The sequence below is a fragment of the Poecilia mexicana genome, unplaced genomic scaffold, assembly GCF_051168715.1.
Source record: "Poecilia mexicana isolate PSO_F unplaced genomic scaffold, ASM5116871v1 scaffold_18, whole genome shotgun sequence".
Taxonomy (NCBI): Eukaryota; Metazoa; Chordata; class Actinopteri; order Cyprinodontiformes; family Poeciliidae; genus Poecilia; species Poecilia mexicana.
In genome coordinates this window covers 12892104-12917985 of record NW_028263387.1, presented here as the reverse complement: position 1 = coordinate 12917985, position 25882 = coordinate 12892104, and the positions used below count along the sequence as shown (strand labels likewise).

Sequence of the window (25882 nt, the reverse complement as noted above, 5' to 3'; positions counted from 1 at the left end):
ATTTATTGAGAGTAATTAGACAGGAAACATCCATCAAAGATCTAATGGTTGGGATACACCACTCCGATCCTTTTTTCCCCCACTGTGACTTTGAATGAGAATTATTCAATAAATTAGAATATGAGTCTGATGAGACTTTGTAAAATTACAAGCAGCTTTTTAAAATATCAACCTTTAAGGAGATATTCAACATACTTTTTTTATTAAGCCCACATTTCACTTTTCTGCATTAAAGTTGTTTGTAACATTATAAACTTAAATGTTTTTATCACCTGCAAGCAGAAAAACCTAAAAATGAACAGAAATAAAGATTTGAATATGTGAAACTAACATAGATGTGTCACTCAGTGAACAGTTACTGAAATAAATGAACTTTTCAATAATATTTTAATTCAATGAATATGACTGAGGAACGTGAGATATTTGATCCCTTAAAAGATTTTTTTTAAAATCTTATTTAGACATGCTTGTTTTTATGCAATAATAAAAAATATAAAAGGTTTAAATGCATTTTATGTAATCTGTTCACTGCATATCTTCCTCTTTTTTAAGTTAAAGTTATTAAAATTCAGATTTAGATTCATTTAGGCATTGTTTAATTTGATCAGGATTTTTGAAATGTGTTAATGTGTGCGTTCGTTTTATTTTGGAATCAGACAAAAACAAATGTCTGATGCCATTCAGTGGACTTGTTTTCCCCAATAGGTGTGAGTGTATTACAGATATAAAAAATTGTTTTGTACTTTGTTTATTGTGTATATAGTTTGTTTTTGTGACACTACAGAAAGTTTGACTCCATAGATTACTTAATTTTTCTTGGATGCTTCCTTCAACAAGCATATTTGGCTCATTGGTTACGCTAAACTTCAGTGCATTTGTGGCATTATAAACAATGTATTAATGGTTTAATTAAACAAGAGTGTAGAGAAGAAATGAGTTTATAGTGTGTGGTGCTCATTGTTTTTGCTAATTAAAAAAGATACTTGATTTTTTTTTTCCTTTTGCTACTTTGGTTTCTAAATAATTGACTATAAAACTCTTGAACCGTATGAATAATTTTAATATGCACATTACACATCAGTTCTGGCAGCTAGCTAATTTTTATTTGCAATAACATTTCCTAATAACACATCAAACATTATCGGATTACCAATTAAAAAAAAATTACTTGGGAAGGAGAACCTAGGAGATAGAGGAGATAGAAATGACTAAAGCAAAACTCTTAAAATGCCGTTTACATCTAATTGTAAGACGAGCTGCCAGCTGAGTTTAGGGACATGTGGGTCTCCAAGCACAAAGAGGAAAAAATAAAACCCCTCCGGGGCGTATTGTATGCTCTGCTCCAAGGTCTTCAATCAGCAAGTCTATTTTTCTCTCTTTATTTTCAATCACAAGCGTCAACATGGCAGCCCGGCCGCCGCTGCTGCCAAAACATGGCCGCCGCTCGACAAATCGGAGCCCCTCCATCTGTCCTGATGCCCCCCCACCACCAGCTCCCCAGAGCCATGACGCCATATGTGCCAAATGGGAGCAGAAGTCACATCGACAAGTCAGACGGATGTTTTTCGGATCTGCGGGAGGATTAGCGTAGAAAGCCGGAGCTGGTTTGGTGAATGTGTTTGTTGAGTACGGAAACCGAGGATAAAGTCTGTTTGCTCTGCTGCAGCTGTGACTGCAGGCCTGAGCGATTTTTGCTCTAAGCAAAATGAAATCATGGACAAATCTACAATTTTTAGTTCATAGCAGATGTTTTATTATTTAACTTTTTTTTTTATTCATTCAAATGAAATTTTAAGATTTTTTTTTTTTTACATTATAAAAAGCATTACGTCATATTGCAAACAGTTTGACCCAGATTATTTTTCAGCCTGTTTGACTAAAAGTCTTCTAATATGAAACACTGTGAAGAAATTCTCCTATTTTATGCCTTAAGTTTTTCTCTTTCGGAAATAAATAAAACATTCTGGTTATAAACAGTGAAAATACAAGAAAATATACAGCATGACTTTTCAGTGCTTATTTTTTTTAATGGGTTAAAAAAACAAATATTTTATAGCACCATTTTTCCTGGTGAGATACTTTTGTCATCGATTAACTTTTGTAATTTTCTCCTGTAAATTCACGCAGCAGCAGCTAAAAGCTAATCCAGATGTTTCTCATGTGTGAAGATGGATTTTTTTCCCTCAAAATGGACAAAGAAATCCAAACTCTCTACTAAAACCTTCAACATGACAAGAACACCTGTCTTTAAATATATATATATATATTTTTTTTTGTAGTTGTAATTTTTTTTATTTTACTCAGGATTTGGAGTCGAACACACCAGAGCGACGGTGGAAGAAACGGGCGCCGTCTCTGTGGGTGCGACGCTTCTCTCTGCGCTGCTCTGAGCCTCATCCGAGTTCACAGTTTTGTCAAAATGAACGCTGGCGTCCTTCTCAGTCAGCAGGTGAGGGGGGATGTATGCAGAGCGTGTCTTTGCGTGCTCCCTGCTCCGGGGCCGGTGGGCGTTTGGGGGTTTTTGGGGGCAGCGGCCCTTCTTGTCCTGCCCCCGGAAGCCCCTGAGCTTGGGGCTCCAGTGTTCCCGCCACTGGAGGGCCAGCGTGGAGCGGTCCGCCACCAGGCGACTCTCTTCCGGAGCCAAACTCCGCTCCCCTTCCTCCGCGCCGATGAGGAGGAACGTCCGGCCCACGTGGAGGGCGGGGCAGCCGCAGCCGAGGTCGCGGTCGGGAACCCAGAGGGACTGGGAGCCCCTCCGGATGCGGGAGCTAGAGCCGGTCCGGAAGACGGTTTGTACAGCGATGGAGAACTGCCACCAGGGTCCTGAACGCTCCATCCCTCTCACCTGCACCTTCAGCACTGACAAAGAGAAAAACACTGTAATGTCGTCCTTTACATTCTGAAGGGATTACGCTAAGATAATCTGAGTAAATACAGCAGCGAGTGACAGGTGTATGTGATCTTTTTACACTGGTTTACAGAGATTTGACCTTCTTTTCCTTATAGGACTATTTTAATTCAGCAACACTGAAAGGTGCCCCGTAAAACATCCAGAATTTCAATTGGATTTAATTCCCAACTTTGACTAGACCACCCCGTTTCTTTCATGAATGTTTTTGGAGCCGATCAGAGAACCTACTGGTGAGATTTGGACGATCGCTCTGCTGCATGTCAGACGCAAGACTTTTTAAGTGATGGTCGGATTTTTTTTTTTTTTTTTTGTATCTTCTTGCAGAACTCAAGGTTCCATCCTTCAAAAGAAGTCCAGAAGCAGCAAAGCCGTCCCACTTCATCAAACTACAACCATCATTATCTGACCTCCAGTGTTATGTTGTTATACTTTTATCGCAGGCGTAGTAGGATGTACATTTTTAAAAACGTTTCACTTGGTGAAACATTTTAAAATGTCTTTCTGTTGCGTCCTGGATGAGTTGTTGTTGATGTTCCTGTTGAGTAATTTTGGTCAGCCAGCCTCTCCTTGGAAAATTCACCACCGTTTTACGATTTTCCATTTGAGCATGATGGTTTCTGCTTTGGCTCACTTCATTCTTCATTCTCAAATCCTTAGATGTTAATTGCTTTTCTTTCCCCCAGCTCTTCAAATTCCTTCAAATCACATGATGTGTTGCTTTTTTTTAAACTTTTAATGTTGCCAGACTGGTTCTGTTTAAGTGATTTCACGACTCTACTATTCAGGCCGGGGTGTGAAACTGAATTATGTATATAAACTGTGTTTAAAAACTGTTAATTTATGATTCGTCAGAGCAATTGTTGGTTCTGTGGGTTGTGCAAACATGTTATGGTTACAGGCAACTACTTTTTCACTAAAGGCCCGATTAATTTGGACAGATTTATTCCCTTAGTAAGCGACGTCAAAAACAGTTTATATATATATAAATTTATTCAGTGGGCTGAAACATTAAAATGAGATGAAAAAGTAAAAAAAAGAAGAAATTTGTAAAAAGGTAAATAAATTTCCCACTACAGTTTTTCAATTATTTCTAAAATTTTTGGGTTGTAAATTTGTCTAAGTTTCCTGAGTTCTGTGCTAAAACAAGTGATTAAAAATAACAAAAAAATATACAAATTTGTGTTTTACCTAGCAGTTTTGCAGTGTGTTTAATTAATAAGACCTACTTATTGTGTAGTGTAATTAATCATACCTCAAATTTATGATAAGATACATTAAAATTCTCAAATCTAGGATCTTCACTAATTTTTTAAAATAAATAACTTGAAACCAACCGTAGTCCTTGAGACAATACGTCTCCAGGTTCATCCTGACTTTGACCTCAGAGGGCTGGCAGTAAGACACACACTCCTCCGCTGCAGGAAAAAGGAAGACAGAGAAAAATGCAGCGAGGTGAGAGGCCGCATCATTCCTCAGCACACACATCAACACGCGTCTTTTAGTGTAATTGCAGTACGACTCCTTCCACGTGTCGTCGCTGGATCTGATCATCTCGGCAGCGGCAGCAGCTGGGGATTTCTCCAAGCTGCCACTAGGAGGGACCGGTTCCCTACTTCAGCGCGGCGTAAAGCAGCCGAAAGCGTTTCGAGGGCCGATCCGCTAGGCAATAGAGACGCCTGAGAACAGATCTGATATCTGTCGACACGCGAGACTAAAACCTTTGTACTGGAAATTCATGCTGAAAGCTCATGTATCCTTATTTCATCTTATTCTGTACTAAACTGTTTCATGCAAGAATCTTTGTTTGTTTTTTAAGTTAATCTATATAATAAAACTACAGATGTGTTCATCATGCTTTATCAAAGTAGGTTTGACCGGCCAGCTATGACTGTCTGAATTTATTTCAAAAGTATTAAAGTGCAAATAAGTGCTACTTATAATGTGTTTATAGAGACAGAAATATAACTTTTGTCTGCCTTATAAAATAAAATATAAGGAAAAATTTCAACTGGAAATGTAAGTATTTAACCTGGAGAAGTTGAACAGTTTGTATGAGAAATGTTATTTAAGACTGTCGTTTGTGTGTAATGAACGATTTTGTAAAAATAAAAATAAAAATTGTAAAATTACAAATACTTATTTGTAATTTGCTTTGAAGTCAGGCGTTCTTTTTAAACTGGCTTTGACCAACATTTCTCTGGACTTTTCTGAAAACACACTAATTTTAGCTCTGACAAGTGAACCAGATCAGACATAAGGAGGCTCTTAAACTCTTTAAGAGTTACACGATATTGTGATAAGGTACATAAACTGCAAATGGGTGAAAAAGTAGGAAAAGTCTGAAGAAAAAAATAACAGGAAGGGAAAAGAAATTAGCTCTGGTTAAAATGTACACATGAGACTGTAAAAATTAAAGCGACAAGGCAGGAGTTTGAATTTTATTTTTATCGAGAGGCTTCCTATTTTCAAACTGGATGAGGTTCAAGACAAACATATCCGTAACAGCCATAAAAGTCACAATATATGCCGCAGTGAACAGATTTCATAGTACTTTAAAAAGCACTACAAAAAGAAATCGTGTGTTTATACAAACAGATTAAAGATTTTTTGGTAAGTTACTCACTGATGCTGTACTGAGGTTGGTACACAGGGGTTGGCGCGACCTCCTGAATGCCTGCGAGCAGAAACACACCATCAGGTGTCAGACGCAGACAAACTTCACCTGCGAGGGCCGTCAGTTCTGCTGCAGTCGTGTTTTATAGGCGTTGAGCTCGAATGCCTCGTGGTGCACAGGCATGCCTTCGCAAAAGATAAGCAAAAGGGGTGTGTGGTCCTTTTACAGCCTGGAAGCGCAGCCTGCGAGGCTTGCTCAGACAAACACAGATGTGAATGTTACTTTCAGTAATTCAGTAAGGTAAGGCTTTCAACTCCTTGTACAGCTTTAGCCGAAACATTAAACAGAGGCTAGTAAAGTCAGCTGCTCTTTTAGTGTGTGTGTGTGTGTGTGTGTGTGTCAAATTCAGGAGTGAAAATTAATAACTTGTGGCCTGCTTATACATTACACAGACTTCTTGTAAAATAGCCCATGTATGACGGCTTCACAAATGAATTACTTTCTGTGTGTCGTGTCTTTGACACAGCGACACCCGACCCGGAGCAGACGCAGGCGTAAACTGGACACGGTGTGTGTCTGATCCTCCCATTGTTATAGGGTGGTCAGTGCGCTGTATGCAAAGGAGAACGTTTATTTAAACTTCCTTTGTGAATACAACATCCACAGTTTTTTAAAGCGATACGTCTTCTTTTTTTAAAGTTAGTTTATCTTAAAGTTAGTTGAAGTCTCACAAATCAAATATTTTAGCAATAATAATAATATGGTTGACTAAATTAGTAAAAAAAAAACATATCTCTGGAAAAAATAAAGAGACCACTTAAAATGATCCATTTCTCTCATTTTACTTTTTATAGGTTTGTGTTTGAGTAAAATGAACATTGTTATTTTATTCTATGAACTACTGACAACATGTTAAAGTTCAAAGCAAAAATTTAGTATTTATTTGCTGAAAATGAGAAACGGTCAAAATATGGGAAAAGATAATGCAAAGAAAACAAGTTGATATTCATTTAGAAACAACAATACTAATGTTTTAACTCAGGAAGAGTTCAGGAATCAGTCTTGGGTGGAAAAACCAGGAGGTTTTCAGTGGCGTTCAGTGCAGTGGGCTCTTAATTTTTCCCCAGAGCTGTATTATTTATTAATTAACAAGTCTAACTGTGCCAGCTAGCAGGCTGCTAAAAGTAATTGTGTTGCTTTTGTAGGAGAAAATAGCATAAATACCAAGCAAATAAAAGTGTCTGGCAGCAGCCAGCTTGGAGCTTCGCCTCATTGGAGATGAGTTAAGGTGCTGGAGGCGGCAGTGGGGACGGAGGGATGCTATATATAGCCTGCGATGGTCTGGCAGTAAAAACAAACAAGGTTTTCTTTCACTCACTGCTTTCACTGGGAAGAGTTATGGGTCTGGGGGTGTCATGGTGGGCGTTTGAGCCGTGAAACAGGTGTGGCGGTCCCTGCTTCGGGCTCACAGCGTCACCTGATTGGGGCTCACAGAGCAGCGCTGCCTGTGTAGTTGTTGGCACTCGAGTGATTAGCTGGGGCTGTGCGTGCGGATTATCACCGCAGGCTGATTTTTGCTGCTGCGCAGGCAGAGAGGGGAGCAGCAGCGATCCGTTTGATCAGAGATCAGCGTGAGATGAGGTTTCCTTGTATTGCTCGGCTCATGTTTAACGCTGCCGTGGAAACCGTCTCCGGGGACGACGAGAGGGAGACGCTGCGAAAGACTGGGCTGAGTGAACTTGGGTGCAAGTTGCTCTCCTTCACCAGCCTCTCATTTGGTTGAAGGATTAAGAGATTAAATTAGGGTTTAAGACAGTAAACCATAAGCAAATAAAGCTAATGGAAAAAAAATAAAGATGTCTGTACATCAAATAGACATGAATCTATTAAAAACCACAGAGGGTGTGTTAAGTAAAAAAAAAAAAAAGAAAAGTAATTAGCTTCAGGTTCTTCTTCTGTAAAATTGGCAAAAGTAGGCTGCTGGAATTAGGCAAGAGTTTATTAAAATATTTTTCAAATGAGTTAATTAGCGAAAGTTATAGGCAATGTCATAATGCATGAATTATTGCATAATTTGAGGAATGATTACCTGAAAAACAATCACTCCTCTTGATATTTAATAAAATACTGAATAAGCTTTATATAACAGCTTCAACCATTTAGAAAAAAAAAAGGGAAAATGAAAGATGTCTCTTTGTTAAGTAAATAGCAAGTTATTAAAAACAAGACAGGGCCAGTTTAGTAAAAACAGTTCTTAATTTGACTTGGCAAAGAACAAAGAACTGATTATTAAAAAAAAACACTTTTAATACATGAACATAATAACAACTCAAGAGCAAAAGCTACATCCATGAGGAAAGAAATTCACCAAAAACCCCACAGAATATTATGAATTTCATAGCAATTCTTGACACAGTTAAATCTTAGAAAAAGTTTGCATTCGCACGACTCCGTTCTGTGTTACCGGATCTTTCTTTCGTTCATTCAGACTCACGTATGCAGGGCCGCAGCGGGGACTTGCCCTGCTTGTATCCTGGGGCGCAGCGGTTGCACCTGAGGCCGGTCACTCCTTCTCGACACAGACACTGACCCGACGTTTGGTTGCACCAGCGGCCCACAGCTCCCAGAGGATGGCACTGGCATGCTGGGTTAGGAAATAACAAAACACCAAAAGTCTTGGTTTCAGGAATTAAAACAAACAAAACAAACAAAAAAAACCATCATGTTTCTTCATTTATTCAACGTTTCCTCTATCACTTTATGTTTAGTTTGTTTTCGAGGGGAGAAAGTGTATTTGTTCATATTGTCATTTGCAGTTAAAATGGCAGTAGTTTTGTTTTAAATGGCAACAAAACTACAAGGTCCATAATGCTGGGAAGCAACAAGTCTTTTTTTTATTTTTTTGACAGGAATTCATCAGTTGAAAATTAGCTTAATTTCTTACGCAATTAAAATCAAGATGTACTTTTTACCTCAATTAGCAACATTAAGTTTGTCATTGAAAAGCATATATTTGACTTGAAAACACACTAAAATGAGCTTAAAATGAACCGTCACCAAGCTTACCAAGTGCTGCACTTGAAAAAGGGAAGCATGAAAAAACATCAGTTTCATTAACACAGCATTTACAAGCTGACCATGCAAGATGAGTTTAACATTAATTGTTAAGTAAATTAAGTTAATTTAAGCAATTTGTGTAAGTGTTATATTTAAGTCCTAATGATATTTTGTTATATTACAACAATCAGGACAGCAAAAATTGTTACAATTTTGCATAGTAAGTGTTTAAATATTATTCAGGTTTTTTTTCTTCTTAAATTTATGGGTTAAAAAAAACTGTATCAAAGCACATTACAGCTGTAATGATCAATGTGAGAATCTCTAACTGGGCTATGGCTTGAAACAACATTTGCTCTTATTTGCACTAATAGAAGCAGGAAAAACAAACCAAATTAATTGAATTATTACGCCAGAACAATTGGCTGAAAAATGGATAAAAAATAGCATCTCCCGGCATATCTCCGTGGAGTGACAAAGTAAAAGCAATTCATAAAGGTTTTTAGAAAGGCAAAGACAGACAGAACCCGTCCCAAAGTGGACAACTAGTCAGTGGTTTAATCCCAAACGACAGCAGGCATCTGTCCTAAACGTGCGTCCTTGAGTGAGACAAAGCACGTCCCCGGGAGACCGGCGAATCTATTTTGTAGCCGTCTCGACGGCTAACAAAGACAAATTCCTCCTTGAAGGGTAACAAGAAAATAACAAATCCTGACACGGTATCCGTACCGCTCCGGCGCTTTTCTGAGAGGATGAACAACCTTCGTCTAAATGAAGACAAATGTTGTGCCCTAAGTCATACGTTTCCTTTAGGAAGGGCTGTGAAGCAGCACAGTTATTACCACCCAGTTTACATAGGAAAGCTTTTTTTTATTATTTAACGTTTCAATCACGCGACTAAATGAGAGAGGACAGACGGGGGAAAAAAAAGGAAGCTGCACTTCAGCACACTCGAGTGTTGTTTACACAGAAACTTGTAATGGTTCCTAACAGCCTGACTGGAGAAAATAAAGAATAATGTCCCCAGTTGCTCCAGAATGGCAGTGATGTAAAGCTTCAATTAGGCAATGCCGAGGCATAATGTCAATTTGCTGGTCTGAACAAAAAATGGTGAAATATGAGCTTATTTAACCCTTTCTTGTCAAGACTAGAGGAACTATTAACGTTGGATATGTCAGGCTGCTGGTCGAGGCGCCATGTGAGCGCGCCAAGGTGTCACAGTCAGTTGTGACCGGTCAAAGGTCAGCAGTCGTGGCATTTGCCAACCAGTGCTAGCAATGAGGATACAGGTGTTAAGGCTCAGCGGGAAGCTTTTTGTGTCTACATTGCTAACACAATCCCGACCATGTAAGCAGAAGCAGCGACGCAGTGCAACAGAGAGCATTGAGTGGAAACAAGAAGTCTCCACATTCCTCAGCTCTTTGGCAGCAATAATGCTCCCAAGTAGTATTATTGCTACAACAACAAATGTCATGATCCAAAGGGCTTCCAAAGCAGCAGGATGGATCTCATTGTCTAAATGGTATCAGTCAGGAGATGGGTTCTAAATCATTCACAGGCAAGCAGTCAAAACGTTGCTCATGAACATTTAACCAGATGTTTCTGCAAAAGTAATGTAAAGACACGAAGAACGTTTATCAGGGAGGCAGCAAAGAGAAGCAAAGCAACATTTAAGGAGCTGCAGGAATTTTTAATTTCAGATTTTAAATTGTTTTCATTTATGCTTCTGATAGGAAACGAGAAACATATCTCTTAACAGAGAGATCATTTAAAGTTCTAAGTGTCAAGTTACAAAATGTAACTTGACACTTGTATTTTGATGATTTATCTCTGAGTTTTGAAGGTCTCTTCGTCATCACCTTAATTCTTATCACTGTCTAATCATTTTTAATTCAGATTTGAGGGTTTTTGGCTAAATCAGATGAATCTGAAGAAACATGCATGTAAAATTAAAAGGTTATTTTAAACAGAAATTTCCTATTTGTCTACATAATTTTGGGCATAACTGTAAATTCCTCCAATTCAAAAAGTTTGATAACTTTGATCAAAATCTGCAGGATTTAATTAAGCCTGTCCGCTATTGCAAAACCATATTGTTTTTTTTTCCTTTTACACCTTATAAGATTTATTTAAATTGAGCTTCAGTTGTTATATACGGAAGAGGATTAGGGCCACTGAAAAAAAAAATTCTGACTTTTTTCTCAGAATTCTGAGATTAAAGTCAGAATTTTTTATTATTATTATTTTTTTTTTTCCCAGTGGCCCTAATGGTCTTCCGTAGTTATAGGTCAAATCAAATATGGATGAAGTTCTCAAATGACGTATGTTGGTCTCGTTTACGTCACGAACAGCTTCCTGGCCTTTCTGCCCTCTTTTGCCCCCACCTCCCCCTTCACACAGAGCGTTATCACAGAAACCTGAACAGTGACCGACGTTGGCAGGCCTTGCGGTGGTCCAGCGGCTTGCTGGTGTCGCGGGTGAAGCCGTTCTGGCAGTACTGGCAGTGGCGCCCGGCCGTGTGGTGGCGACACTTCAGGCACACGCCTCCGCTCTTCCTGCCCGACTGCTGGAACACCTCCATGCTGAAGCGGCATTTGTTGGAGTGGCCATTACACTCACAGGCTGGACAAAAGCGAAAATAAAGAGCAGTATTGACATTATATAATGAAACAATCAAAACGTGCTTTATGCTCCATAGCGTGATAGCTGCGCAAAGCCGAACGGTGGCCAACTAAGCGGTGAGCTAATGTCTCCGCACCACCAGGGGGCCCCCAAGAGCACTACAACCGCAGTAGACGTCATGTTTACAAATTTATATTTTCCGTTTTGACACATCAGTTGTAATTGGATAGACAACTAAAATCTTCAATTTATTTTTCTAAGATTTTATATGATAAACAAATTCAAATGAGTAATAATTTAACAATGAACCTGAACCACGAGCAGACCATAGTGACAACTGTGGGAAAAACAATCTGGAAAAAAAAAAAACATTTTGGGATGCAAAAGTCTTGAGGACAGGCAGAGTTAATCTTCCAGAAGGAAAAAAAAGTCTAAATACACAGCAGAGCTGGAATGACATGGTTTAAAATGTGTTCATGTTTTAGAGTCCAGATTTAAATTCAACAGAGTCTGAACCAAGAATTTGATGTTCACAGACACTCTAACCAATTTGGTTGAGCTTGAGCTTAACTTAACCCTTCCCAACATGAAAGGAATGGTCAAAAATAACAGTTTTTAAACAAAAGTCTTTGGAGAAATTCCTCTAAGCACTTCAACCTCAGAGCAAAGACCCAGTGACGATGCTGACTGAAGCTGACAGTGTCATTAGCTGCAGTGAAAGGAGGCCATTTCTGATATGAGCTGAACGGCCACTCAGTCAGGAAGAAGCCAAAACCCCCAAAACAACATAAGGGAGACAGGTAACAGTTTACCAATATGACCAGGGGACAAAAACCTTCATTTTTAAAACATGTCATGTGGTGTGAGAAAGTAAAATGGTACAGTCTGATTATAGTTATCCTTGTTACATTTGAAGGGAAAAAGCTTAAGAAAACTATCCTTGAGGATTCAAAATCAAGTTATGTGGTTACTCAGCTGTAGGAGGGGGTGGTGCATTTCAAACCATTATGTTGAAATCTTGAGAGTAAATGTGTCTTCCTATAAAGTACAATGAAATGGCTAAAGAACAAGAAGTTCAATGTTTTTGAGTGGTCAATTCTGATGTCTGTCTCATAGATAATTTCTAGGCGGAGTTTGAGCAAGACAACCTTGCAGCTGACTCACTCCTGGTAGTTCTGTCAGCAAGAATGGGACAAGATTCCTCCAAACTATTTGTGGAAGACATCTGGAAAGGGACCCAAAAACTTTGGAGTGAGTCATACAGACTAAAATGTAGTTCTGTCAAATACCAAGAATAATTTTGGAAATTCTAACTAACTTAAAACAGGAAGCATTTAGTCTGATTTAATGTCAAGCAGAGAGAGTAAAAAAGATTGTCTTTTGATGCAGTGTTTGTAAACATCTGGTCTCATCTGTATTCATAAATAGTGACAATAGTCTGGAAAAATAATTTTCTTTTCACATTTGAAGAAAAGAACAGTTATAATAGAGGTACTGACTGCAATCATTTAAACAAAGAAAAAAATTAATTTGTGTTTCAATAGAATTTCTCACTTAAAATAATACTAAAACTGTGTATTTTTTTAATGTTTTAAACGGGCTAAAACAATTTCTCATGTGTCTCTAACAACAAAATGATCTAAATGGAAGGTTTTCTAAATGGTTTCTTCACCACCAGTCTGGAAAACAGATGTTAGGGAAAAAAAAAAAACAATCCTGAAACAATCAAAAAGCAAGAACAGAGTTTCTGTGTGGTCAGCATTACCATCTGGTTCCATTAGCCTGCTGTGTTTTAATGCATGCCTTCATTTAGCAAGACTCACCAACGCAGGGGTTTGGGTGAGTGGGTGTAGCGCGATGCCACGGTCTATCAACATAGAAATCCTCACACATGTCACAGTCGGGGCCCGCCGTGTGATGCTCGCACACACATACTGCCTGGCCTGCGTCGTCACGGCGACACCTGGAAGCGTGCCCGTTACATTTGCACCTCCCGCCGACTTGCAGGTCGGAAATGGCCAGAGGAGCTCGGACAGGAAGGATCAGGCCAGAGGGCTGGGAAGTCCTTAAGTTCTGTTTAGTGTTGGGGTTGTTGTTCCTCCTCTTCCTCAGTTCCCGGCCGCCGTTCGTCCTGCTCCGCCCTTCCACCGTCCACGTGCAGTCTCCGTTTGAGCAAGGCACCCAGAAGTTGTTGTCCCTGTTGCGATTTCGCTTTCTGGCCTTGCCACCTTTCTTTGGCGAAGCGAGTAAGTCGGTGGTGCCAAAAGTGTCTTCCCCTTCCTTGCTGGTCACGTTGTGGCCATCTTGGCCATGGCCAGAACCTTTGCGGTGGTCCTTCCGACGCTGCTTGTCTATCCGCTCCTCCTTATTCCCCCTACTTAACTCTGAGTTTTTTCTTTTGTCCCTGTCAAAAAAAGCCAGTGTATTGTCTCTTAATTTGTCCACCTGATCTCCAGTGTCGCTCTTTGTGTCCGACCTCCACTTCAGGATCCCAGTTCGTTTGGCGTCATGGAGGCCGTCACGCCACTGGGTCTCTTCTATTTTATCCGTAGCCTTCACATTGTTGGAAGTTCTGTGGAAGACAACCCGGATGTCCGTGGCCGTGACCCAGTCCTGGAGGGTGGGGCTGTAATCGAAATCAGGAGAAGACGGGCGACCGTCCAGAGTGGAGAAGGCGAGGACTGTGCTGCCCCGCTGCCTCTGCAGGGGCCGGGGGTCCGAACAGAGCGGCTCAGTCTCTTGGTGTCTCGTTTGGGCGATGGTCAGAGAGGGTTGCTTGAAGTCCTCCAGACAGTTGCTGGAGTAGTGCTGCATCGGCCGCCAGCTACGCCCGTGGTCCATGGATTTAAGGATGGAGATGGATATGGGGTCAGACGGCTGCCCTTGGCTGCAGAACTGCAAGCTGATGTAGGTGATCTCAAAGCGGCGGCCCAGAGGTAAGGTGAAGACCCAATCGCCGGAGTCGGCTCCAGCCCGGGCCCTCCAGCAGGTCAGGTTGTGCGGGTTGTGCAGGTCCGTTAGGGTGGTGATGTTGGGGTTGTTGTCGGGCCCGTGCAGGGAGTGGGTGACGTTGACTTGGACCCCGTAAGCGGCATTGATGAACTCCGACAGGCAGTGTCGAGGACGGCCATCTGGGTGGTAGCAGGGCTCGTGAGGCGAGGTCCAGCTCAGCGGGGCGTTGGAGAAGGAAGAGGAGACGAGAGACGGAGGGAGGAGGAGGAGTCGGAGGAGAACAGGAATGAGAGAGATGGAGGGGGGAAGGGAAGAGGGTCGGACCATCATGTCATCGAGCCTGAGGGAGAAGAAAGAGAACATTTTTTAAAGGAAATTCATGAGCATTGTGGAAGAAGAGAGAGACAATCTGATTGATTTACGTTGGCATGTGAAGCATGAGAACGAAATCTAAGATAGACGACCACCTGTGTCTTCATTGAAAACACATGCTGCCGCCACTCGCACCTTACGTGCTTTCTGCGGATCCCGGTTAAGAACTCATCACATAAAAACGTGACCTCGATCATCACAGTGGTGTCGCCACCGCTTCAAACCCATAATCTTGTCTGTAATGACAAAAAACATGCCCGACAGCTGGAGCTAAACCCTGCGCTGGCCCACATCCATCACATTTATTGCTCTCTTTTCAAACCGTTTTACCCTTGGTTGGCTCTGCAGGCTCGGAGAGGCCCGAGCGTGAGCAGCGGGCGCTGTCACGGTGCAGAGCAGAGCACATGAGAAAACGGAGGAAAAACTGAAGAAAGGGAGGGAGGAAGAGGAGCCAGAGATTTGTTCCTGGGTTGGCTGGAAGTGATTTATGGACTGAAAGACGCGTTTGACTTGAGCCCTGCTTTTGCTACTTCCGTGGTGGAAAACAAACACGGACCTGTGTCTATCCAGAGTGTGAACAAATCCCTTCCTATTGCTTACAACGGCTGATAGCTGTAAATTACTCTTCTGTCGAGATTTGATGACGGAGCCAAAACGGACAAAGCAAACAATCTGTCTGCTTCACTTTTCCACATTTGGTGATAATACACTCACAAAACCAATGGATTTTTAAAAAAATAAACCATTCCATTTTTTTCCATCGACCCCTTTCACTCTGATGCTCGTAAATAAAACCCAGTTCAATCAGTTGCCTTCCAAGTCACCAGCAGAGTCGACCTGCGTGTGATCTAATCTCAGAATAAATCCAGCTGTTCTGTCCACACCGAGGTCAGAGAAGCGGAAAAAGTTATAAAGCAAACCATCTTTGAACATCTCACAGAGATCTATTCAGTCTATGGTCCCGTGGTAAACCTGGAGGAGCTGCAACAGTCCATAACTCCTGTGGGAGAATTTGCCCTCACCTAAATGTCAATTATCAAGTCGAATCATTTTATTTAGCCTTTATTTACACAGGAAAAAAGCTACTTGATATTAAAAATGGGATTAAGAGTGGCAAGAACAATAACAGCTTCAATAAATAAATACATTCCCATTTGCAGTTTTCCACAGGTCGAAAGAAAGACGCCTCACTCCTCCTCTTTTATGGAAGAAAAAGGTAATCAGCTGAGAACAAAATGTAAATAAAATCTGAACTAACAAAACCCAACACTGTTCATCATCCTGAACACATCATCTCTAAGGAGATGCATGGTAGTGCCTACGTAGTGCTGTGGGAATTTAGCAGGGAGAAGAAAAATATTTAAATTGGGGGGAGAAATGTCTTCAAACTCCAAGAAGAAATCAGTGTCAAAGTGCCGATATTTTTTTTAATTAAACTGTGTTGTTTTCCTCTTATCTTATAATAATATATTATTTTCTGCAGGTAAATCACAGAAAATAAAATAAAAAAAAAAACAGTGTAAATACTTTCCAAACTCTCTATTTTACATAATATATCTTCCTGCCTTGTGCATTTTCTTTCCAGACTCTTTGCCATTTGCCTCCTCGTCTCTCTCCTGTCACCTGCCCCCTTCGTTCTGTTCTGGGAATATTCTTAACTGCTGTGAGATTGATGGCGTCCTAACAAGCATTTGACACTGACAGCAAAGTCAGCAGGGCAGCATAAACCAAACCTGTAGGAGAGAACGGGGTTGGGGATGGGGGAAGGGGGGGGGAGAGGCAGAGAGCCTCTCTGGCCTCGTCATCCCGCTCAATTAGCAAACGACCGAAATCCGAGGCTTTCCTGGGAGACCACACAGCTCCGAGGGGTCTGTGCCCTCCAAACTCCTGCGCCCCTCACCTCCCGAAGGCGGCGGCCAGCTAAATCTGGGAGAGGAGTAAAGTTTTGTGCTGCAGATTGTGCAGGAAACATGCGGCGATGAGAGGTCTGACTGTGACCCCGGTCCCAAAGAGCCACATTCCTGACGTCCAGGATGCCTCAGCTAGCCATTCCTGGCGTGTCGAGACATGCCCCGGGGGAACATGAACGCACCGATAAGAAGCTGGACTTATAAGTTGTTGGTTGATTAATTAGTTCTCTGGTATTATTTGGTGTTTGTACCACGGACGCATAAAAAAAAAACAAAAAAAAAAACGAGGAAGGCGGCATAGAGGGGAATGAATGTAGGGAAAAGGTTGAAGGATTCAGTGAGAGTGAAGATACGAGATAAGAGCCCCGTTTGTCATTTTAAACGACCACAACAAGGGCTTGATCCAGATTTTCTCCTCTCCCAAAACTACATCATCTAACATAATCCATCTGATTCTGGACATACACAGAGCATTCACTACTGAAATGCCATTTAGGCAAAAAATCTCATCAGTTCAAAATAGGACATAAAACACTAAGACGTCTTCCTGAGACACAAGCATGGACACTTATCACGCTGCCCATGAAACGGAGAGTTTTGAAGTGTCCCGGCCGGCAGTGATACGTCTCGCAGAAAGCTCAAACAGTCAAATAGTGGAGTGATGAGATCAACCGCATCTCCGGCGGGTGATCTGTGGAGGCAGCTATGCTTGGCCAGCGAGGGGGCCGGAAAAATACTTGCTGACAACCTGGGGGCTTGTTTACGGCGCGGCCCGACAGATGCGAGCGAAGGAGGGCGACGGATCTGGAGTCCTCGTCGGTTACTGAATGTTCTTTTTGCTGCTCGTGAAGCAGAAATGTGTGAAACATGAGGATAGTTCGATTTGTTCTTTTCTCCTTTTTTTGGTCAAAACTTTTTCAAATTTACTATTATTTTAAAATTATTCTGGGATTAGCAACAACAAATCTAAGTAGATGCAGAGACGGCACAGCAATGCAAATGAATGAATGCTGTTAATTCACTGTATTCAGCGTTTTGCAAAAGCATTAATGAACCTTGGATTTATTTATTTTTTTTTACATTTTCTCGCATTATAACCACAAACTAATTCCAAAGTGTCAGGAAAATGATGCACTGATCTGATTGATTTTGTTTTTCTAATGTTTTGAATCATTACATTTATACCTACAGGTCTTTTGCTGTGTGTCTCTATCGGTTTTGGACATCTAGAGACTGAAATCTTTGCCGTTCTCTAAGGAATCCTCCCACAGCTCCAGTGGGAAACAATAACCTCCACTCAAGTTTCCAAGTCATTTGGGAGCAGGTCCGGACTTTGACTGAGCCGGTCTAATATGCTTCGATGAAAGCCGTCGTGCTCGCGCCGCCTGTGTGTTGAGGGTCAGCCTTCTGCTAGAAGGCCCTGATCTAATCTGTCCGGGATCATTTCTGTAAGTATGCGTTGGACTATCGGAGACAAGCCTTGTAAAATAAATGAAGCTTAGACAGAAGGGCAGATCTCAACTCAAAAGTTAAGATCTGTAACTCCAGTTTTACTCTCATCCTCTTGGTGTCAGATGTTCCCTCTACACCGGGCCAAGCTGGTGTGTGGCATTCTGTGCCTTTTTACCTGCTAAACCGATGAAGACCTGTCCACACTTGGGAGCAGCGGGCCTGCCGTGCGTGACTCATGTTCTGCTCAGCAGATGAGCTGGATTTGGCCGGTCTAACACATTTTAACATTCCTCGTCATGGACAGCAGGAGCAGCAGCAGCAGCAGCCCTCTCCGTTCACGCCGAAGCCAACTCAAGCTGCTCTCCTTCCACGTTTTGGATTTCTACGGACTAAACGATCTAAATGAGCTCGGTTTAACGAGGCAGAAGATTTCCAAAGCAGGGTTCTTACGTTGCAGCTCCACTCCCAAGACTGGGGGAGCCTTTCGCGGATAAATATGATCGGTTATTTAGGCTTGCCGTCTCTCGCGTTGCGCTTGAAGCTGCACCTGTTGGCCCATGTTCCCACACTGACACCTTTTGTTAATTTCGCAATTGTTCTCAGCCGGGGTCAGAAATCCAACACTGGACCTCTGGGGCGAGGAGACGACGGCCGAGCGCGCTCGTCCGCGTATTCCCAAAGCGCATTCCGACTTCCACACGGAGCAGATTCCTGGTTTTAGGTGTAGTGACCTAATTTTAGAGCAGATTGTATCTGCTTGTGGCCTAAAAGACTCAAACCACCACTTGGTGCAACTTGGGGCCCTCCTCCAACTTCACATGGCGTGCGCTACTTGGCCATCATACCACTGACTGCACTGACCCACGCCAGAGCTTTGCTTTCTTTACTTTTTTTTTTTGACTAAAAAAACACATGTTGATATTTAAAGACAACTTTCCCTGCAAATCTCTCCCCCCCCCCACTCCTCCTCTCTCCCCTTCCTCCTCTGTTCTTCTTTACAGCCGCACACAAGTTGGCAGGGAGGCTCCACGGGCCTCCAGCTCCACATGATGAGACTGAGAAACAGATGGAGATGAAATCATTCTGATTTCCACGTGGCAGCTGAGCCAAAGACAACTTGTGGGCGAATAATTAAACAATAAATAAAATCTCTCGGGTTGTAATTTTGTGTCGCTGAAATTGGCAGGTTGGTAATTAAAATCAGAGACGCCTGCAGGGTTTCTGAGGCTGTTGTTGAGAATTTGAAAAAACAAAAAAAAAAAAACAGCCAAAGAGCTGCTAATTCATAGACGGAAATGTGTTTCATGTAAAGGGAAGAAAAAGAAGGAAAAGAAAAACAAAACTGGGTGGATGGCTTTGTTTTTTGCGCATTTACATTCCAGCGCAGTACAAACATTGTAAAGTTTGAGTTTCTCGTGGAAACGAGGACGGATGCTAATGAGAAAACAGCCTGCAGCCACTTGGAGGGAGCGCGCGCTCAAACCCGGGACCGACCGCGGTTCGTCAGAAGCTGATGTTCATCATATTGAGTCAGGATTACTTTGGCAGGCGCTGAGAGTGAAGCCCCGGGAAAACTCCGGCTAATTGCGCTTGTTGAGCAGAAATTGGCTGCAGCCAATTAGCTTTATCGCGAATGGAAAGGATAATATTTGCTCAGCGGGGCTGGGTCAGGTTGATCAAACAGCTGAAATCACGTGTTTTGCTTTGGTTTTTGTTTTTTCAGAATTTGTTGGACGAATTATGGGCAATTAACCGAAAAAGACCGGGGCCAACGAGGCTTATTAGATGTAATTATTTTTATTTTATTTTCATCTTGCAGTAATGAATAATTATATAAAAAAATAAATGTAATACATCTAAAACTTTTTAAAAAAAAATACATTTAAAAGAAAACAAGTAAAAGGCAACGGTCAATTTAGTTAAGATGATGACTTGCATGCATGTAGCCTAATTAGGTATCTTTCATTCTTATATATATATATATATATATATATATATATATATAAATAAATTATACATTTTTTTAGAATGAGCGAAATTAAAAAAATATTAATATAATATTAATAATTACTATTATTGCTTGTATAACAATTATAGTAATAATTCAAGAACATTTGTGGAAAATAAGGCTACGAATTTTCTAAGTTACATCATTTAGAATAATCAAAAAAAGCCACAAGATTATCATAACCGACCACAAACTTTAAGAGCAACATACGGAAAACAGTTCGCGTCTCATTTCCCTTCATTTTTTCCTAAAGTCTCGCCGCACATGCGCTCCTTTTGCGCCGAGTCGCTCCAGCAGAGAAAGACGCAGACAAACATTTCAAATCCATCACATTTTCAAGTGAAAAAGGGTCCGAGAAGCCGGACCGAGAAGCTCACCATGTGCGTCCCAGCTTTTTTTTTTTCTTTTTTTTTTAAATTCTTCCTTCTCCCTCTGCTCCCGCGGCGCCTCCTGATCACCGAGAGCGGCGCAGTAAAGTGTGCGCACTTTACAGAAGAGGAGCGCACACCGAGGAGAGGAGAGGGGGGCAACACGCCGCGTGTGTGTGTGTGTGTGTGTCTATAGGGGGGGGGGGAGGGAGAAGGAAGAGGAAGAGGAGGAGAGCAGTTGGAAATTAACGGGATAAGCTGGGAGGTGTCTCTCCTTACACCGACTGAGCCAAGAGTCTCCACCTCGAAACGCCGCGCCTCAAACTGGCGCACACGCAGGACCAAACGTCCATAAATCTGAACTCGGATCTGAATATGTGCGGAAGGCGTTTGAATTTTGCTCTGGACGTTGTGGAACAACACACACATGCTGCAGGCATCCCCCCCCCTGAAATTCACGTTTCCTGCAAAGCTGTTTTCTGAGTTGCGTTTTGCAATAAAGCAGTTAACGATAGAGTTTATTAAATAAATAAAAATAAATTAAAAAAATGCCTCAACGCAGCAGACGCAGTCATTGTCGATAAAGAACTTTTCTGTGGAGAAATGTTCAACATTTGCGAATAAACTAGATTTTTTTTAATAGTCACAAAAACTTAACATAAAATAAATGTAAGCTACTATCCAAGATTTTATTAGTAAACTTTAAACATTTGCATTTGCAAGTATCTGCCTTACGTTCCACATATTTTTGCCTATTTATTGTTGAGAGTGGGAATATTTTTTCCTATATTAATTTATCAAAGACCTTCTACCTCTCTGTGACTGTTTCTTCTTTCTAAATTTATCTGAATCAACTTCAGAATTTTCTTTTCTCCAAATCAAACAATCCTACAGCGTATTGCAAAAGTCCTCCTTGAGTTTTATTACATTTTCTTCTGATTCTTTTAGTAGTCATTGTTCCTTAAAGTATATATGCACACATATAGAAACACACATATTTGTGTCATGCATACAAACAGACTAAAACATATAAGGCAACAATAATGCTACTGTTAAGAAGAAACAAATACACTAAAGTAAATAAGGTGCTCTGTAACAAAACACAAAATCAATGTAATTATTGAGAAGTTTATGCATAAAACAGAATGTAGTGCATTCTTTTTTTGTATATTTAGCCCCTTTTATTCAGCTGCCCCTAATACAAATACAGATGCATGCCACACCTTGCAGATTTTTACGGTAGAAACTGCTGAAAAGCGTCTGTCAGTTCCTTCCACTTCAAAGCGCTCTGCTGGTCTGTCACATAAAATCCCAATAAACTACATGGAAGCTTGTGGTTGTAACATGAGAACATGAGATGTGAACGCTTCTGCGAGGGGTTGCATTGTGTAAATATCAGAATGCGTCTATTAAGTTTGTTATATTAGTACAGTAAAAGTGCCAATTCAACACAAATGCTGCTATTATTCTGGTATCTTTGTGTTGAACTCTCAGGGTTTATGTTTTTATAGCTTTCCCCACTCCCCGTCATTTTGGGATGTGGTGAAACAAAAAATCACCTTGAACATTTTTGATCAGCGTGAAAAAAAAAGGTTTTATTTTCCTCCCCTGGCAGCTTTTCCCTTTTAAAAAATGAAGAAAAAATAAAAAAAATAAAAATAAAAGCTGGGCTCTACGTTTCATTGCTTGTTATGCAATTTTATTTTACACCAAACACATCCTCTTTATTAGCACCTGGCGGGCAAATTCGGGACACACAGGAAACTCGAAGCACTGACCGAGCTGACGTCTCGCCCTCCGCTTTGCTCCAATTATCCTCCAGAGAGGCAAAACAAGAGAAAAAGAAAATGTTTGAAGCTAATTGGCTGGCCTGGATGGTTCTCAGATGTGAAGCAAAACTGATACAGATGGAAATATAAGAAGAGGAATTGAAGCGTGGGGGCAGGGGGGCTTGATTGGAGAGGAGGAAACTTTCCCAGAGAAGGACATAAAACTGATTGATGGCTTCCCTCGGGGAATGTTTCCCCAGGTGTGCCGTGTGTGTGTGTGTGTGTGTGTGTGCTTACAGTGCACTTAAGAAATGTTTGGACCAGGAACAAGAGCAATAAACTAAATTGAGGGGTGAAATAGCACGTTTTTGCGTCAATAATGCACTTTGGCAACATAAATACAGAGACACAAGAGACGTGAGGTGGCTGGCGGTGATGGTGGAGGTGGATTGGCACGGTTTGATAAAGGTTTTAATAAAGCACACGCTAATTGATAACAGAAGGCCTCCGTAAAAATGATGTAAGGTATTGTTTAACCGCTTTAATCAGATTCTTTGAGGTGGCTGCTGCTGACAGGTGCTTCGCGCTGCCAAACTTCACACCCGGAGGCTCTGAGGTGCTAAGAGACCAAAAAGTAATAATAAACAAAGTACCAGCGCGATGTAGTCATAAAACACAGCAATAAACCTCTGTGACAGAACGGGATTTCTTAACGCGGAGCAGGAACGGCGCTCTGTTGGTCGGAGGTTTGATGAACTGAATTCTTTCATCCAAACATAAGATAAGTCAACTCCTACGGACTGTGTAGTCGAGGTCCTGAACCGGCCTGAGAAACAAGCAATCCACGCCGCTGCTAACCCTTCCTAAACCAGCAGGGGGCCCTCAAGAGCAGCTTGAAATTCCTAGAATCTATATAGCCTCCTAAGGGTCACCCTTCACCCTGCAACTGTGTCACGCTTTGTCACATAGTAACCATTTTATGTGATGTTTTATGTGATATAGCGGTGGTGTAAAACATGCGGCTCCGGAGCAGCAGGTGGCTCCGTCTTCCCTCGACAGGGGCTCAAAAAACTCTAACCGGTTGAGCATGTTTTTAGTCGCTTCTCTCCGTGTTCACGTGATATCTGGGTAATGACAAAAGCATGGCAAGAAATACAACTTTTTTGAAACTTTTTTTTGTATCTTTACATCACAAACCGCAAACATTTTTGAACATAATTTCCCAAAAATACCAACAATCTATGGAATAAGATGTAGTCATTCTTTTCTGTTCTTATAAAACTTAGATGTTTTATTTTAAAACTTCAAGCTACAAATAAAGTAGTGGATCTCTGAAAATCTGAACATATTTCCCTAATAATTTCTCTTTTTTTCCAAATAGGATGTAAATGCATCATGATGCGGTAATGCTTTTCGTCAACACGAAGAGCTTTACACAGTTCAACATGATACGGGGTGAGGTTTGTGTTCTGCTAAAACGTTTTGTAAAAGTTTCACAAAGTGCTGTACGCTGATGAATCTCTTTTTGTATTTACACCTTTATTTTTAATCTAATAACCTAAATACTAAGGTAGTATTCATTGCATGTACTTATGAATCTGGCATAAAATAAGAAATAAAAGTAGTTTCAGTGCAAGTGAAGAGTAAAATGCGAGTGAAATAAATAAGGTCAGTGAAGTGAACTCAATCAAGATCATTCCCCATATGGAATCTGCTAGATCTTTTGAAATCAAATTGTTCACATTATGTCCAAATCAATCCATCCATGTTTATCACTGCAGGTGGATCCACATACTGCCAGAAAAAATTTTAAAAAGCGCTATTTTCTAGACATAATTTCACCTTTTAGTTTACCGTACGAGGGAGATGTCTCCAGGAAGCTCGTGGCTGAGCGCCTCTGGCTGCACAAATCCAACCTGGCACAGAGAGCAGAGTGGAAAATTATCCCTGTCTGTCATGAGTCCAAACACAATGTTTTGTTTCTCCAGAGTTTTCTTCGCTTTGTGTCTTTGGTGAGTGTTGACAGTTGGAGATGAAGAGCAGGCTGTTGATCTGCAGGGGGAGGAAGACTCGCAAAGAAAACTGATTTTCATCACAGTCAAAGCTCAGAGAGACAGGATTTAAAGCTGGGCCGCAGCTTCTGCTTATGTTGACATGGTTACACGCTGTCAAATATTTCCCCGTGTGGGATGTCCTGGTGGATAAAAAAAAAAAAAAAAAAAATGCAGCTCATGGATCATCAAACTCCTCCCTGGTTTTCCCATTATTTCCTATCGCATCTTGTTCATCCATTTAGCAGAAGAAAGAAAAAATAACGTACCAAAAATTAAGTAAGAGAGCAACAGAGAATGGGTTGTGTTATTGTACAAGTACTACAGGTTAGATGATGTTGCAGTACAGCTGGCTGCGAGGGGAAGATAGAAAAGTTACGGCTCCCCTGAGCCACTGCTTCAGCCATTCAGCCAGATAACAGCTTGTCAGGACTTATGGAGCCGAACTTTGTTCCTAGCGTGTCCACGGCAACGGTGTTGGAGGACCTGCTGGTAGCTTCCATGCTCTTCTTATCAACACAAACAAAAACACCACTTTTAAACTCTTGTCACACATTCTGAATAAGATTTAAGTTTAAACTTTGACTGGACTATTCCTACATATATTGATCTGAATAATTCTGCTGCGTCTCTACCCGTTTGTTCAGAGCCGTTATCCTACTGGAATGGGAACCTCTCACTCAAATCTTTTGCAGCCAACATGTTTTCTTCCACTCTTCCCTTGTTCTCATTTCCATCCATCTTCCCATCTGTCTCTGCTAGAGCTGAACATATGGTAATCACCACGAGTGTTTGCAAAATCGCAATCCCAAATGATTGCCTAGACGCAATTTTTGGTAGCACATTACATTTCAAGTGTCAGGCCTTCGCTCTCTGCATATTGATAACATATTAAGCTAGTCGGAAGGACTAAGTACCTCTAATGCCCACACCAGATGCACATCTTGAGTAGCCGAGATGCTTAAAGTCATGGAAACTGAATCATAATTTTAGTTGTGCATTAAAATGTGAGCTTAGGCATCTTTAAAGTAGTGCCTTTTTTGTTCTCACACTCTCATAGTTGTCATAATGAACTATTATTCTGTGGCGCACACACACACACTCACACAATGAGAGATCAGCACATCAGTAACCTCGCAGACATTTTAAAGATTGTGATCAGATTGGACCCGATTCAATACAAAGCAGCTGCAAAAGCCTGTAATATATTTTCATAATATATGAGTTTCTGCATCTACGTCTCATTTTGCAAACGGGCCTTATCTGTTTTCTTTATCTCCAAATGCTTTATGCTTCCTTTCACTCAGAAATATTCGAGCGAACAATTATCTAAACAAGGTGAATTACACAGCTGCACAGCTCAGATGCATGCAAATAATCCTAGAGCGGTCATAAATCCTGCTCCACACACTGACATCTTTTGCTTTTATTAAATTGTAGCAGAATTGCCAGACAGACATCTTCCAGATGCCAGGATTATTTCATGATTCAATTATTGTTCTTCGCGGAATCAAGTCCTGCCGTCTCGTCATCTCGCTCTGGAAGAAACGTGATTGGACCCAGAGTTGCTTCTCTGAGCAGCTCTGCAATAAAACGACATCTCGGTCATCGTCTGCTGTTCACATGACCTGCACACTGCGACCCAGGGGGAAACCCAGGACACTTACACCATTTAGTCCGCGCTCTCTGTTGCTCCTCTGCGCCCTCTCGTGGATGAAATAAGCACTGCTGCCTTCGGCCGCCTCTCCGGGTCTGTCACAGCTCTCGCACGCATGATCGTCCCCATCTGCTGACCT

General features: G+C 41.3%; 1 protein-coding gene across 3 annotated transcripts; it reads right to left on the bottom strand.

Moving 5' to 3' along the window:
* Positions 1–1729: 1729 nt before the first annotated feature.
* On the bottom strand, positions 1730–25882 carry ntn5 (netrin 5). 3 transcript variants are annotated; one of them, XM_014998691.2, is made up of 8 exons: positions 25756–25882; positions 23878–23951; positions 13028–14496; positions 11016–11204; positions 8020–8169; positions 5535–5585; positions 4246–4326; positions 1730–2859 (listed from the first exon to the last, which is right to left on the bottom strand). In XM_014998691.2, the coding sequence occupies exons 3-8, from the start codon at positions 14484–14486 to the stop codon at positions 2297–2299; spliced, it is 2493 nt and encodes an 830-aa protein (XP_014854177.2). In that variant the 5' UTR covers positions 14487–14496; positions 23878–23951; positions 25756–25882; the 3' UTR covers positions 1730–2296. The 3 variants fall into 3 exon arrangements, with proteins under 3 accessions (XP_014854177.2, XP_087872322.1, XP_014854176.2); XM_088016196.1 differs by lacking the exon at positions 23878–23951 and having other exon boundaries at positions 25754–25882; XM_014998690.2 differs by lacking the exons at positions 23878–23951; positions 25756–25882 and adding an exon at positions 20276–20948.

Excerpts from the sequence above, each read along its gene's own strand:
- ntn5 (XM_088016196.1), bottom strand. Across the intron at positions 4,327-5,534 it reads CCAACCTCAGTACAGCATCA|CGGAGGAGTGTGTGTCTTAC; the intron begins GTGAGTAACTTA and ends TTTTTCCTGCAG. Across the intron at positions 2,860-4,245 it reads GTATTGTCTCAAGGACTACG|TGCTGAAGGTGCAGGTGAGA; the intron begins GTTGGTTTCAAG and ends TCTCTTTGTCAG.